We start from the raw sequence: 15,066 nt of genomic DNA, 5'->3' as shown, positions 1-15,066 counted from the left end.
ATTCTTTTTTTTTTTTTTATTACGGAGTCTACACGAACCGGTTCTTGAAAAAGCCACACCCAAAAGGGAAAAAATCGCGTACCACCATCCGCGTCTTCTCTTTTGCACTTCTCTTCCGGTTTTTTTTCTTTTTATTTATTTACTACTTTTTTTTTCTCCTTTCACTTCATCTTTTCATCTTATTTTATTATTATTACTATTATTGTGTATTACTTATTACATTATATTATTTGTAACAACAACGACAACACTTGCTTTCCCTTGTCCTTATTATACGGCTGTAGCGTCATCTCCATCTACTTTATTCCTTATAACCAAGCTTTTTACCTCAAGAAAAACACCAAAATACATCAAATGGAGAAAAATAAACCTGATATTTATACAGCAACTTATTCTGGTATTCAAGTATTTGAAATGATTGTCAACGATTTGATTGTGATGCGACGCCGAAGTGACTCCTATCTTAATGCAACTCAAATACTCAAACTTTGTGGAATAGAAAAAGGAAAACGAACAAAAATATTGGAAAGAGAAATTATTCCCAACACTCATGAAAAGATACAAGGTGGATATGGAAAATATCAAGGTACCTGGTAAGTTAATCTTCTTTTATTAAATAATTGATTTCTAATGCTATTTAAATATATATATATATATATTCAGGGTACCTCTTGATAGCGGACGGGAACTCGCAGATCGATACAAAGTATTGGACTTGTTGCTACCACTCATTGAATTTGATACTTCTACTTGGGATGAATTACCAGAAAAAGAACATATACCGCAACGAATCATACGTCGCCCTACACCATCACAGTCATCTCCACCTTCATCACCCTCTTATTCATCACAACAAACTTATTTGCCATTCTCATCAACATCAGATACAAATAATTCTTCTCAACCTCTGAAACGGAAAATTTCCTCATTTGATGTTGATGATGTATCCAGTACGTCATCGCTACCAATCACTGTCAAGAAAAAACCAAAACAAAAGCAACAATACAATGATAACAGCAACAACAACAGCAGCAGCAGCAGCAATAATAATAACAACAACAACAGCAGCAGCAGCAGCAACAACAAGAACAACAATAGCAACAACAGTAACAACAACAACAATAATAATAATAATATTGATAATACAATGTTGATATCATCACCCGGAAGACCTACAATTATCAGTAAAAAGGATGACATGGAGGATTCAGATAGTGGACGATTCAGAAAATCATTGATGTCAATCTTCTTATCAGCTGAGGAAGATCAAATTCCTTCCTTCCTTCGTGGCGCAGGCGCAACTACTGGTATGGACATGGATGTGACAATAGATGATCAAGGGCATACAGCATTACATTGGTCAGTCTCTTTGGCAAGAATACATACAGCGGAATGGTTGATTTCCAAAGGTGCTAGTATTTCCAAGGTCAATTCAATAGGTCAAACACCTCTTATGCGTGGGGTCATGGTGACGCACATTCATGACAATGAATGTTTTCCTCATATGTTGGATATTCTCAGAGATTCAATTTCAATTGTAGACGACGCAGGCCGATCCGTGCTACATCATATTATTTTAGGATGTTTGGAATCAAAATCTACAGCAACTGCCACCATTTCTGCACCATCATCATCATCATCATCATACTATTTATCCTCATCTATCTCAACTTTATCATTAGATCCAGCAGAAAAACGATTACTTGCCGCCAAAACGTATATGTCCACTGTATTGAAAGTGATCCGTCAATATAGAGAACATATACACATTCTTCATAAACCTGATGATGCTGGTGAATCTCCTTTTGCATTGGCCTCTCGATTAAAATGTTTAGATTTATGTCATTTGTTGGTTCAAGCTGGATGCCTTGTCTCTGAACGTGATGAATATTATACGCTAAGTAGCTCACTTGGTGGAACGCTATCACAGGTAAAAAAAAAAAAAAAAAAAAAAAAAAAAAAAAAAAAAAAAAAAGGTATTGGAAGACAATCCTATTTAATCATTGATTTTTCGTTTCTTTCTGTTTTAGGTCGAAAAAAAACCAGTAGAAAAACAAGACGATAAAGCTGGATCAACAAGTACCGATACCAATGAATTTCCAAGTGCAAAAGGTCAAGAGCTAATATCAAGTAAGTTTTTTTTTTTAAAAAAAAAAAAAAGATGAAAGAAATGTATAATAAAGTAGTCAAGGAATCATATTGATATATTAATATATATTTATATATATAGCTGTGCAACGTATTGTGGAAGCCATGGATAATGAATTCAAAAACAAGTTACAAACAAAGGAAGCCAATATGTTACGACTACAACAGGAGGTGCGCAAATTATCACGACAACTGACTGACGAACGAAAAAACACACGTGAATTGAAGCGGAAGAATAGTGAACAACTGAAACGTGCGGATGCAAAAATCAAACAACTGGAAAGCAAACTAATGAAATCTGGAATCAATGATTTGGAAATAGGATCAAATGAGGGTAGCAGCGGTTGGATCTCTAATATTCTAGACAAATCAGCTACAACATTGGCAGGACTTGATAATATGACACAACGAGAACATCAGTTGGAACAACATATACAAGAATTGAAAGAACAACTAAAGGTTGCCAACGACAAAACTCAACATATGGCAACATTGGAACAATCCTATTCAAAATCCTTGGAAAAGGAACAAGAGTGTAAACGACTGATTTCAGCATGTATTCATCTACCTATGGACAAAATCGATGACTTTATTGGCCCTCTGACTCTTGCTATTGAAAATGATCCTCCTGATTTGGATTTCGCTCGTGTTATTGGCTTTATGGAAAAATTACGACAACATCAACAATAGTCCTGCATTTTATTATTCTATATCCACCACTTCATTCTTCTTATTATCATTATTATTGTTAGTTTACCATTGATTTCATCGTGTTTTATAACCTTATTTGTGTATCCCCTGCTTCAATGTTTAATAAAAAAATTTCTTGTATAGTTGATACCATCTAATGATTCTGTTCTGATTGTATAGTAGATGTGGATAACAAGAAAAAAAAAATAAATGTGAATGGAACGTGATCAGCCAAATGTATTCTTAGTTTATGAGTAACAAATAACATGGAAGTTACTCGTCTATTACCTGAAAAAAAAAAAAAGTTGCGTAATGGGAGGAAGGCAATTGAATGATAAGGATAGAAGAATGTTGAAAAATGGAATGATGATGAAAGATAATTTAATGCTGTGTTGGGCTAGTTTGTGATTATTGACAAATGACGATGAGTGTGGCAAGTCGATTTGAAGTGGGGCTGCCTAAGTATTAGAAGTTCAGGGATTGTTTTCTTCGTTTTTAGGCAAGAATAAAAGTGGTTTAGAAAATATCATCATTCCTCTTACAAATATTTCTTGGGACTAACATTTGATCCCCTTCTAACGATTATTATCCATCATACCATCACATCATAAAGAGTCAACATCATGAGTTGGATCACATGAGAGTCAAGTTTGATTTTTATTTTTTTATTTTGTATGTTTATCTTAAACTATGTCTAATGAATCAAAAAAAAAAAAAAAAGCTTATGCTAAATATTATATTTGTCCTTGAATCCAAAATCTTCATTTGCCGCATCCACCACCAATTCGCCAATAGCCAAGGAAGCTGTAGCCGCAGGAGTAGGTGCATTTCTAACATTGAGGACCAATCCATCCATTGCTTTCCTTTCAATAATAAAATCTTGAGCAGCCATTCCACCATTCTGTCAAGACCGAATTAGTAAGAAAAAAAAAGTTTTGTTTTGAGTTTCTATATCATCTTTTTTTTTTTTTTTTTTTTTTTTTTTTTTTTTTTTTTTTACTTACTTCAAAGACTTGAGACATGACTCCAGCAAAACTAAGTTCAACCATATCATTTGTCAATTCAGGGATGATTTTTCTAGCTCTTCGTATAAAGGCACGTTTGTTAAGATCGCAATAAAGTTCATTGATAGAGAGGCCAAAATTCTTGAATGCAAAGTACCAAAATTGGATATTTGAAAAAGTGTCCCAAACGTCGTACAAATTAAAATCACAAAACCGATAACCTTCTCTTGACGTGGTGAAACAAGCGCCAGGACCCACAATCAATTGATGACCACGACGCACGTCAACAGTAGGTGTAAAATGGACACCGACAGGAATACCACCTCCAGAAGGTACAGGATAGATGTTACGACGAACAAGAGCTTTCTTGTCTGCCTTGACTTGATAATATTGTCCACGAAATGTCACTACGCGATGTTCCTTAGGATTACCTCCTGCCTTTCCTGCAAGTCGATCAGAATAAAATCCACCACATGTAATCACGTTCTTTGCATATACTTCTAATACTGGTCCATTCATGATGGTTTCGCTTCCTGTGATCTAAATTTCATATTCCATATTAATCTTATACTCTTCTTTTTATTATTATTATTTTTCCCTCTGCTTTGATTACCTTGACAAGTCCATCAGATGTTTTTTCAAACTTTTTCGCTTCAAACGAGCATTTAACATCGCCACGCCTATAATACGAAAAAATATATATATAAAAAAAAACGTTGATATCGTTTTTCTTTTTTTAGCATCCAACATCATCACTTACTTTGAATCGATGATTTCTCGTAAAATGCTTTGAGCTACCAACCAAAAGTTGATAATTCCAGTATTTGGTGAATGTAAAGCACTATAGGCTGCAACATTGGGTTCCATTTCACGAATCTATATAAAGAAAAGGAGACTCAATAACCGATGTGTGTTGTGTACCTTTTTTTTTTTTATCACCTGATCCTTGTAAACGATCTCCAAATCTTTGACTCCATTGGCGACACCTTGTTCATAGAGCTTAACTACTAGATCATGTTCCTTTTTGTTACTTGCAACAATCAATTTACCACATCGTTCCACAGGAAGACCATGTTCTTCAGCATATTTATACATCATATCAGCACCACGTACACAAGTTCTAGCCATCAAGGTACCAGGTTCATAATAAATACCAGCATGAATCTATTGTTCAATGTGAATAAATTAGAATAACTAGTATCAAAAAAAAATTTTTAAACTTACAACTCCAGAGTTATGACCTGTTTGATGTTGTCCCACTTCAGGTTCTTTTTCAAGAACACATACTTTCATTCCTGGATATCGATTCAAGAGTTCACGAGCTGTTGCTAAACCAATGATACCGCCACCCACTAATATCAAAAAAAAAAAAAAAAAATGGAATGATTATTATTATTATTATTATTTTGGTTAAGATATGATGATCACTTTACCTACACATACGTCAAAGATTTCCCTTCCAGAGTTTGTTGCCAAATTTCCCATACGATAGTTCTTTTCACGTATTGGTCCTAAAAGATGTTCAAGTCCTTTGTTGACTTTCTCTGACTTTTCCCCAGGAAGATGATCAAAATAATACAGGGTTTGACTTTGTGTCGTATGAAAAGATCGGGTGCATGGAGATAATGACTTTTGTACACTGGTCATGCATAAACGAGAACCAATCTTGTCAAGTCTCGGTAGAAATGTAGATCTGATCATAATGTTGTTTGAATATATAAAGTTATTCGAAATAACAAGGATGATAACGAAGAAAGAAAGAAGAAGGAACAAAAGAAGGTTTCTATCTTTATGCGGAAAATAAAATGAAACGATAAAATTGTATGAAACCACTTTTTTTTTTTTTTTTTTTTTTCCAACAGCAAAAACCCCTTCACTTTAGTCAGATGTTGTAACTCCGGGTTTACCTTGATCCTTCCATTACAAATAACAAATTAAGTTAAATCATCTGTTTTCTTTTATTTGATATGTAATAAGTCGAGTTTGATAGAATTAATTAATATAGAAGGCAAAAAATAAAAATAAAAATAAAAAAAACTAAATAACCAACTCACTTAACCAACTAAACTACTAGCGACGTACTGGACTTCGACTATAGCTACGACTATAACTTCTACTATAGCTTCGACTTCGACTATAAGGTGATCGACTTCTTGAATATCTTCTACCCCTACCACGACGAGGAGGAGGAGTAGGAGATCTTGTTCTTGACCGGCCATATCTTCTCCCACTACCAACGTAAGAATCACGTCCCCGGCGACCACCAAAATCACGACGATAACGAGGAGGTGATCTATATCGACCAACTAAATGATAAAGTCAGTATACATCATCCTTAATTCTTATTATTATTATTCATTACCTTGTCGACGTTTTTTCACAGGTCGAGGAGAAGCTACAGCTACACTTAATACTTGACCATCCAATTGTCCCTAAATAAAATAGAACCATGTCAGTTTAAATACAATATACACATCTATTGTAACTTACACCATCCATATGACAAATTGCCTTTTCAGCGTCTTCTGTGGTTTCAAATTCAACAAATGCCCTACCAGTGTTTGTGTTGACTAGAAAAAAGAATCATTATGAGAATATATTCATCCTTTTTTTTTTTTTTGTTGAATCACTTACATTTACGATTTTTTGGAAAATCAACCTCTACAAGTTTACCATATACACCAAATATTTCTTCCAAATGACCTTTGATGACATTTCGCGTGAGATTGGTAACAATCAGTCGGTTGGGTTTCACAGGAGGAGGAGAAGGAGATGGAATAGAACGACGACGACGATAACGTGGTGAAGGGGAACGACCTCGTCTTTCTTCAGAATATCTTCCTCTTCGTCGTGGTGAAGGACTTCTTGAGCGTGACGAATATGATCGGCTTCTGGACGAATACGAACGACGACTGTCGATGGAATAAGACCGAGAGCGACTACGAGACGACAATGGTGTTCGAGAGCGTGATCGACTGTATGACCTTAAACTACGACGTGGTGACGGTGATCTTGAAATACGACGACCTCGTGGTGAAGGTGATCTTGATGCAGGAGCCCTTTTTTCATAGATTTTATTTTTTTTTTAAGAAAAAAAAAAAGGCAATTAGTATATATTTCAACCGCGTCTCATCTATTGTTCTTTTTTTTTCCGTATTCATTTTTTTTCTTTTTATCTTGTTCGCTTTTTTGAATATATACATGTAAATACATAGATTCTCTTTATACTTACATTGAAATAATATCTTGGTTTTCCTTTTGATTTCAAGGCCAGTAGGAAAAAAAAAAAAAAAAAAAAAAGAGGAAAAAGAAACAACAAACGCCAACCGAAAAAAAAAAAAAATTAGATGACTGGTTGTGTGTGCTTAACTATCGGTGTTTCAAAACCAAATACTTACATATTACCCTATTGACACATATCAAGGTGCATAAAATACCTGTTGATGATAATGTTAGATATTTGATGGTATGATTTTGATCAACGAAATATTTGATAATCAATGATAAATGGTTAATATTATTGTGTTTATAATTTATTACTATCAATGGTGCACAATAACTCTTCTTATTACATACTGTATTTTTAGGAATCATCACTATATTAGAAAAATAGTATCATATGTATGGATCATATTATGAATCATCATTATACATAACTATCATACTCTATCATATAATACTAATTAGGATGAGTGAATGAGGTTTTATTGCATCTATATAGATATTTTGAATGAATATGATTGATTGAATCTTAAGGTTTCCCTTTTTAGGTCAACTTCAAAATTTATACTACTGAAAGAAGAATATCCAACAATTTATAATGACAGATGATCTGCATAAAAAAAAAAAACAAAGATACAAATGATCATTGATCGTTGACATATTTTTGAAAGAAAAAAAAAAGTCGTATGATCATTTTTCAATATTTGAGCTCCATTGACAACAAAGACTTTAATCTTGACGAATCACATGCAAACTATTCAATCAGTTAGATTATTCAGGGGTAGTCACTGCAATAATAAAAAAAAAAGTTTTCCCGAACCAGTGATATTTTTTTTTTTTTAATATTTGAATCAAAAAAGTTAACAGTAACTGACAACAAAAAAAAAAAAAAAAAAAAAAGAAAGAAATGTCAATGATCTCGGTCGAAATTGTATGCTATTTGCCGTAGACTTTCCATTTTTATAATTAGTGTTTTTTGAATAACGATTATCAATGATGACAATGTGGGAAATTGACAACATCAGCGGAGAATCGTGAATAAGGAAGTCATTGGTTCCACGGGTAAGAGGTTTTCTCGAAGACAAAAAAAACTAGCATAAGCAGTTTTATTTTAAACCCCGTGGCCGTCAGATATATTACCCATTTCATTTTTCTTTTTTCCTTTCTTTTCTTTCTTCTTTTTTTTTTTTTTTTATTACTATTATTACTACGATTACCATGTCCTTTGATAACAATATTCCTACCAAATTCCCTAAACTCGAACCTAGAGGCCCTGCTGGGGAATTACTTTTGGCAAGTGAACGTGCGAAAGCCAGTTTTGACGTTAAGGAACTATCTAAGTTTATGTACGGTGAACAATGGTTGGCCAAAATGGACAAGGTACTCAATGTTATTAGCAATGAACCTGCTTTTGACAAGACTGGTCGTTACTATGAAAGTCGTCAAGAACGTGTTGCCAATGGTTTCAAGAAAGATAAACGTTTGATAGAACTTGTCAAGTAAGCAAATTTTTCAATCATAAAATGACAGGAACCTGAATGGATCTAATGAATGTTTTTATATTTACTACAGGGAACAAAACTGGGACGAAACTGAAACTAACATTGCCACTTTCTTGTATGATCAAAGCACTCCTGTAAGTATATCGATTGACATGACTAGAATGTAGTATTGGTAATTATGATGACTCACCCTATATCCACTTTTTTATTCGTACCTTTTTCAACTGTTCTCTTATCTTTAATCTAGTTTTCTCTTCATTACAACATGTTTATTCCTACTTTACGATCACAAACAACTGATGAACAAAAGAAGTTGTTCTTGGAACCTGCATTGAAACATCAAATTATTGGTTGTTATGCTCAAACTGAAGTAAGTTTTCATTTTATTATTCAAGTGGATGACATATGGTTTACATGTGATATTGATAAATATTACTTTTTTTTTCTTCTTCTTCTTATCTTTTACTTTTGATCTAGCTTGGTCACGGGTCCAATGTCCAAGGTCTCGAAACCACTGCTACTTATATCCCAGAAACTAACGAATTCGAATTACACTCTCCTACTTTGACTGCTTCAAAATGGTGGATTGGTGGACTAGGCAAAGTTGCAAACCATGCTATTGTGATGGCTCGTTTGATTACTAATGGTAAGGATCTTGGTCCTCATCCTTTCTGTGTCCAAATTCGTAGTTTGAAGGATCATCGACCTTTGGAAGGTGTTACAGTTGGTGATATTGGTCCCAAGTTTGGTTTCAATTCTGTTGATAATGGTTTTATCATGTTTGATCATTATCGAATTCCTCATGTTGCTTTCTTGGCCAAGTATTCTCAAGTCAAACCTGGTACTGGTGAATATTCTAAACCTCCCAATGCCAAGCTATCTTATGGTACTATGGTGTACGTACGTGCCAATATTGTTATGGGTAAGAAAGAGATGAGAAAAAAAAAAAAAGAAGGAAGGAAAAAAGCCAATATGTGTGTTATACTACTATATGTCTTTATTTAAAACGAACTCATCTAATCCATTTCTATTTTTTTTTTTTTTGATTAGGTGTTCGATATGCTCTTGCCAAAGCCACCACTATTGCAGTTCGTTATTCTGCTGTTCGTCAACAATTCGTCGATTCTGCCAACCCTAAAAAATGGGACAATAAGGTGGTTGAAACTCCTGTTTTGGATTATACCATGCAACAATATCGTCTTTTACCTACTGTCGCTGCTGCCTATGCTTGTTTCTTTACTGGTACTGAAATGATCCGTTTGTACAATCTCAATCAAGTGGAAATGCAAAAAGGTAACTTTGGCTTATTGGCTGATCTTCATGCTAGCTCTTCTGGTCTCAAGAGTTTGACTACTACTATGGCTGCTGAAGCTATTGAAGATTGTCGTCGTGCTTGTGGTGGTCATGGTTATAGTTTATTCTCTGGTCTGGGTCAATTTTATCAAGATTATCTTCCTAATGTCACTGTAAGTTTGAATATAAATAAAGAATGATTCACCAAACTAATGATCTTTTATATACATATATATATAAAAAAAATAAAAATAGTGGGAAGGAGACAACTACATTCTTACTCAACAAACTGCTCGTTATCTTCTCAAGACTTATCGTAATGTTGTCGCTGGCAAGGCTGTTCCTTCTGAATACAATCAAACTGTGAACTACTTGACTCAATATCTTCAAAACACCAAAGCCAAGTGTCCTGTTACTGTTCCTACTGACTTTAATAATCCTGAAGTTATTCTTGCTGCTTTTGGATTCCGTGCTGCTTATGGTATTGCTAAGGCTGCTGAACAAATCGATAATCAAGGACGTTCATGGAATTCTATGTTGGTTGAAATCAATCGTATCTCTCGTGCTCATTGTCAATTCCTTCTTGTGCGTACCTTCATTATTGCGTTACAAAACGCCAATTTGGATAAAGCAACCACGGCTGTGTTACGCAACCTAGCTACATTGTTTGCTTTACATACGATGGAAAAGGAATTGTCTGACTTTTTATTATCTGGTTATTTGAATGGTGATCAAACTTCCATGTTGAAGGAACAAGTGATTGTCCTATTAGAACAAGTTCGACCTCAAGCTGTACCTTTGGTGGATGCTTTTGCTTTGCCTGATTACTACTTACATTCTGCTCTTGGACGTTCTGATGGTAACGTATACAAGGCTATGACTGAGATGGCAGAACGTGAACCTTTGAATCATACTCAAGTTGTCAGCAGTTATGAGGAATGTATCAAGCCTTTTGTTCATGCTGGTCAAACCACTGATCGTTGGAATGAAGATGGAACTTTATCTGCCAAACTATAGATGGATTTCTTTATACATTTCTCTCCCTTCTCTTTTCTCTGTTCTATATCACCCCATTCTATTATTTGTTATTATTATTCTTTATATGTTTACCTTCATTTATATTTTGTATTTTATTCAATCCGTCTAGAGTAGCATTTTATAGAAAATGTTTAGATGTACATGAAATAAATAGACCCCTTTTTTTTCTATGCATACATAGATTTTTTTTTTTTGTATTTGTCTTATTAGATATCATACTTGTTTTTAGTGATCATTTACAAATCATATGGTTAATAAGGAAAGATTGTCATATAAAAAAGAACGAAATAGGTAACAAATTGGGTAGCATATGAACCAAAAAAAAAAAAAAAAAAAATAATAACACGATCATTGCCAAGGCCAAGATATCGACTTGGCTTTTTTTCATTTGATTCATGTAAAATGCAATCATCCATCAAATCATAAAGTTTTTATTGAATATTCGATGTCTTTTTCAATAAATACATATGATTTCCTCCTCAACGCGTGTCTAGTGTGTCGTAGGTCAGTATCTGAAATGACCCAAAGAGGGGTAAGTAACCTCTGGTTGTAAGTTTTTTACACACGCATAGAAATATATACATATATCCACAAAAAAAAAAAGAAGTTGATCTAATATGATACTATTCACATTATTAGACTGAATATGCGGAGTATGATGATCGTTTTACCCCATCTTTTTCTTAAAAATTCACTACTAAACTTTGTTATAGAATGACTTTATAGTAACAGGTGAAAATTTCTTCTTTCCCTCCAAAAGTAGGAAATAACAAAAAAAAAAAGAAAAAAAAATCTTTGGGGGAAAACTTACATTCTTCCCATTAACAATAAGTAGCTATGAACCTTAAAACTATCAAATTGCTTAAGTTTTCACATGAAATTAAACTCAACTTTGTTTTTTTTTTTTTACCCCTCTTTTTCTTTCTTCCATATGAGTTAGCATTGACACTTTCCCCCCACACAAAAATAAAAAAAAAAAAGAGGGAGTGTTACGCAAAAACGGTGGCAAACAATGATAATAAACAATATAAAATAAATACATCATCCTAGGGTTTTTTCTTTTTTTTCTTCTTCTTCTTCTTCTTTATCTTTTAGTTCTTTCTTTTTTTTTCTAAACACAGTAAAAAAACCTTTCATTAATTCATCATGTCTTCTAATGCTTACGATGAACTCGCTCAATATATTCTACCCGTGATTGAAGCTCAAATGGATGATAGCAAGGAAATGTGGCCTGATGTCAAAGGATTATTCATTTTTACTGTCACTAAACAAAAGAAGCCTGCTACTGTTTGGTACTGTCTTTTGCAAGGTAAGAAATAGATTGATCATCATCATTTTTATCGAGTTCATTTTTTTTTTTTTGTGATAAATGACTAGGTAAGGATATTAAACCTGTCATCACCAATCAAGAAGAAGTAGCCAAGGCAGCTGTGAAAGGCAAGGTCAAGACTGTTCGTATTCAAGTGGAAGATAGTGATGCTTTGAATTTAGTCACAGGAGGGTAATTTATAAAATTTGATTCAAATGGTTTATGGTTTATTTATACTCATCATCGTTTATTCATTACATTGTAGTGTTACTGGTATCAAAGCTTTCATGACTGGAAAAGTGAAGGTCAAAGGTGATCTTTTATTGGCTCAACGTTTAGAAGAAGCTGTAGAAAAGATGGGTGCTAGAGAGGTAAGATCATCAAGAGAAAATAATAATAATAATAATAATATGATTCATATTTCTTTTCCCCTTTTTTTTTAGCTTGCTATTGCTTTTATTAAGGAAAATAAGGATATGGTGAATAAAGCTATCAAGTCCAAGTTGTAAAAATGATACTTTGATTTCTTTTATGTAATTTGGAATTTTTTTTATTTACTATTATCAACAATAAACAAAAAAAAAAGGTCTTAAAAGGAAGAAAGCAGTGCTTCCTTCACTTTAAAAATGAAGAGAGAAATGAATCTTTTTTTTATTGAAAAATAATTCTTTTTAATGCGAATAGAATAATAAGAATAATAATAAAATGATGGTAAAATATTCATATTCAAGGATGTTGTAATATGATCATCTTTAACGCGACTATCTATTACTTTTGTACCACCAATCTAGTTCATTTCAGTATTCCCTGACCAAGCGTTTCATACTCAGCGAGTCAACAAGCAGAAACTAAAACTTTATGGAAAAATCCTATTTTGCTCTTTTTTTTTTCCCGCTTCTTTATACTTTTTTCTTTTTTTTTCCTTCTTTTTCTTTATACTCAATACTTATCAATGCCATTCAATTCTCCTTTACCCGCCAGTTTGGGAAGTAAGTAATATATACGATAGACCAGAACCTTTATAACTTATTTCTATATTTTAGGTGAATGTAGAAAAGCCTCGAGAATTCTCAATTCTTTTATTGGTAAGCATATTATTAAAACTACGGAAATGGTTTAATTGGAAAAAAAAAAAGTAAAAAAGGAGTTTCTAAATGCATATACAATATTTCTTTTTTTTTTTATTTATTTATTTTAAATGAATAGATCCCGGTGAAGGTCTAGATAAAATAATTCCTAGTGGTATTCTTCGTAATGCCAAAGGTCTTGCTATCTTGACTGTGCTCAAAGGTGGTTTTTTGTTTAGTGGACGAGCAGGTTCTGGTTTAGTTATTGCAAGGTAAAATAAATAAATAATAAAGGAATAGTTGTCAATAAGTTATTGATCATCTATTGTTTATTTAGACTAGCAGATGGCTGTAAGTTGAATATCCCAAAAAAATAAGAGTAGTATATAGACAGATTAGAAATTTTTTTTTCATATTATTCATCTTCTCTTCTTTTACTTTTCGGATATAGCTTGGAGTGCACCTTCGGCCATTGGTACTTTAGGAATGGGATTTGGTGGCCAAATAGGTAATTTTGCCAAGAGCCAAGGAGGGGTGCTGACTTATCATATTGGATGGATCGAAACAATAAGGATGGAACTGACTGACTGACTGACTGATTTTTTTTTTTTTGTTATATTAGGTGGAGAATTGACTGATTTTGTGATGGTACTACAAACTCAAGCTGCTGTCAAGGCATTCATGAGTTTTGGAAATCTCACTTTAGGTGGAAATATTTCAGGTATGATTTTTATTATTTCATATATGACTATGACTCATATTTTTTTTTTCTTTCCTTTTTCTTATTATATCATAGTGGCTGCTGGACCTGTCGGACGAAATGCAGAAGCATCAGGAACTGCATCTATTAAAAGTGTAGCGGCTATCTATTCTTATAGTAAAACTCGTGGATTATTTGCTGGTGTGTCACTTGAAGGATCAGTTATTATGGAGAGATTTGATGCGAATGCCAAGATGTATGGATACAAGGTTAAGGCGCGTGACCTATTGGGTGGTAGTGTTCCTCCTCCAAGCGAAGCATCCTCCCTATATCAGGCTTTGGATAATCGATTCCGATATGATAATAATAGTTATTACGATTTTAGACAACAAGGATATCATCAACCAAACAATAGTAGTTACAATTATGATACTCGAGATTTTGACAGTGGATATAATGCATCAAATGGAACCAATGGATTAGGTCGATCACAAACCTTCAGTAGAGCAGCAGTTAAAAGTATGGCAACTGGTGGTGGTGGTGGTGGATTAGGGACTATGGATTATGGTAGAAGATCTCGATCATCCAGTACAACAGATCGATGGCAACAATCATCTCCAAGATTCGGTGAACGTGATGATGATATATTAGGATTACCTGATACAACACCTACTGGAAATTCGTCATTTAACTCTAACAATAGACCAGTAATTACTGATGGAAAACCACGTGCTCGTGCTCTTTTCAATTTTGCTGGTCAACAAGCTGGTGATCTTCCATTTAAAAAGGGTGATACCATTGTGATTGTCAAGAAATCAGAAACGCAACAAGATTGGTGGACAGGTGAAATCGGATCTCGAAAAGGAATTGTAAGTATATAAAAAAAAAAATTATTATATCCATCGTGATAAAAGATTCTCTAATATATATATAAATATATATGTTTATTTTATTTATTATAGTTCCCTGCTAATTTTGTAGAACTCATTTAGCTATATAGGAATCATATATTATTTATTGTATCATTATTTTCTTTTATACTTTCTTTATATATATTGACCCAAAATAAAATATTCTTATTCAACAACCGACA

At 33.4% G+C, this 15,066-nt stretch overlaps 6 protein-coding genes across 6 annotated transcripts; 4 read left to right on the top strand and 2 right to left on the bottom strand.

The window, feature by feature from the left end:
* Positions 1–4: 4 nt before the first annotated feature.
* Positions 5–2,993, top strand: BX664DRAFT_331214 (uncharacterized protein). The gene is made up of 4 exons (XM_051545092.1): positions 5–593; positions 664–1,930; positions 2,031–2,130; positions 2,231–2,993. The coding sequence occupies exons 1-4, from the start codon at positions 355–357 to the stop codon at positions 2,836–2,838; spliced, it is 2,214 nt and encodes a 737-aa protein (XP_051399557.1). The 5' UTR covers positions 5–354; the 3' UTR covers positions 2,839–2,993.
* A 469-nt stretch (positions 2,994–3,462) lies between these two features.
* BX664DRAFT_331207 (FAD dependent oxidoreductase) lies at positions 3,463–5,613 on the bottom strand. The gene is made up of 7 exons (XM_051545091.1): positions 5,276–5,613; positions 5,067–5,194; positions 4,782–5,006; positions 4,603–4,718; positions 4,456–4,522; positions 3,843–4,382; positions 3,463–3,739 (listed from the first exon to the last, which is right to left on the bottom strand). Exons 1-7 carry the CDS (start codon positions 5,541–5,543, stop codon positions 3,566–3,568), a joined length of 1,518 nt encoding a protein of 505 aa, XP_051399556.1. The 5' UTR covers positions 5,544–5,613; the 3' UTR covers positions 3,463–3,565.
* Positions 5,614–5,778: 165 nt separating this feature from the next.
* BX664DRAFT_358366 (uncharacterized protein) lies at positions 5,779–7,724 on the bottom strand (the record flags this gene model as incomplete). Its single annotated transcript, XM_051548033.1, has 5 exons — positions 5,779–6,148; positions 6,205–6,274; positions 6,333–6,412; positions 6,477–6,901; positions 7,702–7,724. The coding sequence occupies 5 exons, from the start codon at positions 7,722–7,724 to the stop codon at positions 5,913–5,915; spliced, it is 834 nt and encodes a 277-aa protein (XP_051399555.1). The 3' UTR covers positions 5,779–5,912.
* Positions 7,725–8,271: 547 nt separating this feature from the next.
* On the top strand, positions 8,272–11,077 carry BX664DRAFT_331194 (acyl-CoA dehydrogenase/oxidase C-terminal). Its single transcript, XM_051545090.1, has 6 exons — positions 8,272–8,563; positions 8,637–8,700; positions 8,814–8,936; positions 9,044–9,488; positions 9,617–10,032; positions 10,115–11,077. The coding sequence occupies exons 1-6, from the start codon at positions 8,283–8,285 to the stop codon at positions 10,874–10,876; spliced, it is 2,091 nt and encodes a 696-aa protein (XP_051399554.1). The 5' UTR covers positions 8,272–8,282; the 3' UTR covers positions 10,877–11,077.
* Positions 11,078–12,000: 923 nt separating this feature from the next.
* On the top strand, positions 12,001–12,840 carry BX664DRAFT_296019 (uncharacterized protein). The gene is made up of 4 exons (XM_051542180.1): positions 12,001–12,206; positions 12,275–12,398; positions 12,472–12,577; positions 12,650–12,840. The coding sequence occupies exons 1-4, from the start codon at positions 12,044–12,046 to the stop codon at positions 12,713–12,715; spliced, it is 459 nt and encodes a 152-aa protein (XP_051399553.1). The 5' UTR covers positions 12,001–12,043; the 3' UTR covers positions 12,716–12,840.
* Positions 12,841–13,100: 260 nt separating this feature from the next.
* BX664DRAFT_331189 (uncharacterized protein) lies at positions 13,101–15,065 on the top strand. The gene is made up of 8 exons (XM_051545089.1): positions 13,101–13,195; positions 13,250–13,291; positions 13,413–13,545; positions 13,611–13,624; positions 13,725–13,781; positions 13,896–13,994; positions 14,070–14,842; positions 14,936–15,065. The coding sequence occupies exons 1-8, from the start codon at positions 13,159–13,161 to the stop codon at positions 14,963–14,965; spliced, it is 1,185 nt and encodes a 394-aa protein (XP_051399552.1). The 5' UTR covers positions 13,101–13,158; the 3' UTR covers positions 14,966–15,065.
* Position 15,066: the final 1 nt, after the last annotated feature.

The sequence above is a fragment of the Halteromyces radiatus genome (genome assembly GCF_025201355.1).
Source record: "Halteromyces radiatus strain CBS 162.75 chromosome Unknown BX664scaffold_4, whole genome shotgun sequence".
In the NCBI taxonomy this organism is placed as follows: Eukaryota; Fungi; Mucoromycota; class Mucoromycetes; order Mucorales; family Cunninghamellaceae; genus Halteromyces; species Halteromyces radiatus.
This window is presented reverse-complemented; position numbering and strand designations above follow the sequence as displayed.

What these genes read in the sequence shown, in the direction of transcription:
- BX664DRAFT_331214 (XM_051545092.1), top strand. Translation starts at nt 355, where the DNA reads ATGGAGAAAAATAAACCTGATATTTATACAGCAACTTATTCTGGTATT. An exon ending in TTGGTGGAACGCTATCACAG is followed by an intron (nt 1,931 to 2,030) that starts GTAAAAAAAAAA and finishes TTTCTGTTTTAG; the next exon opens with GTCGAAAAAAAACCAGTAGA. An exon ending in AGGTCAAGAGCTAATATCAA is followed by an intron (nt 2,131 to 2,230) that starts GTAAGTTTTTTT and finishes TTATATATATAG; the next exon opens with CTGTGCAACGTATTGTGGAA.
- BX664DRAFT_331207 (XM_051545091.1), bottom strand. Translation starts at nt 5,543, where the DNA reads ATGATCAGATCTACATTTCTACCGAGACTTGACAAGATTGGTTCTCGT. An exon ending in CGAGAAATCATCGATTCAAA is followed by an intron (nt 4,523 to 4,602) that starts GTAAGTGATGAT and finishes TTCGTATTATAG; the next exon opens with GCGTGGCGATGTTAAATGCT. An exon ending in TCATGTCTCAAGTCTTTGAA is followed by an intron (nt 3,740 to 3,842) that starts GTAAGTAAAAAA and finishes CGGTCTTGACAG; the next exon opens with AATGGTGGAATGGCTGCTCA.
- BX664DRAFT_331194 (XM_051545090.1), top strand. Translation starts at nt 8,283, where the DNA reads ATGTCCTTTGATAACAATATTCCTACCAAATTCCCTAAACTCGAACCT. An exon ending in CGTTTGATAGAACTTGTCAA is followed by an intron (nt 8,564 to 8,636) that starts GTAAGCAAATTT and finishes TATTTACTACAG; the next exon opens with GGAACAAAACTGGGACGAAA. An exon ending in TGTATGATCAAAGCACTCCT is followed by an intron (nt 8,701 to 8,813) that starts GTAAGTATATCG and finishes TCTTTAATCTAG; the next exon opens with TTTTCTCTTCATTACAACAT.
- BX664DRAFT_296019 (XM_051542180.1), top strand. Translation starts at nt 12,044, where the DNA reads ATGTCTTCTAATGCTTACGATGAACTCGCTCAATATATTCTACCCGTG. An exon ending in TTGGTACTGTCTTTTGCAAG is followed by an intron (nt 12,207 to 12,274) that starts GTAAGAAATAGA and finishes ATAAATGACTAG; the next exon opens with GTAAGGATATTAAACCTGTC. An exon ending in AAAAGATGGGTGCTAGAGAG is followed by an intron (nt 12,578 to 12,649) that starts GTAAGATCATCA and finishes CTTTTTTTTTAG; the next exon opens with CTTGCTATTGCTTTTATTAA.
- BX664DRAFT_331189 (XM_051545089.1), top strand. Translation starts at nt 13,159, where the DNA reads ATGCCATTCAATTCTCCTTTACCCGCCAGTTTGGGAA. An exon ending in AATTCTCAATTCTTTTATTG is followed by an intron (nt 13,292 to 13,412) that starts GTAAGCATATTA and finishes TTAAATGAATAG; the next exon opens with ATCCCGGTGAAGGTCTAGAT. An exon ending in GGGATTTGGTGGCCAAATAG is followed by an intron (nt 13,782 to 13,895) that starts GTAATTTTGCCA and finishes TTGTTATATTAG; the next exon opens with GTGGAGAATTGACTGATTTT.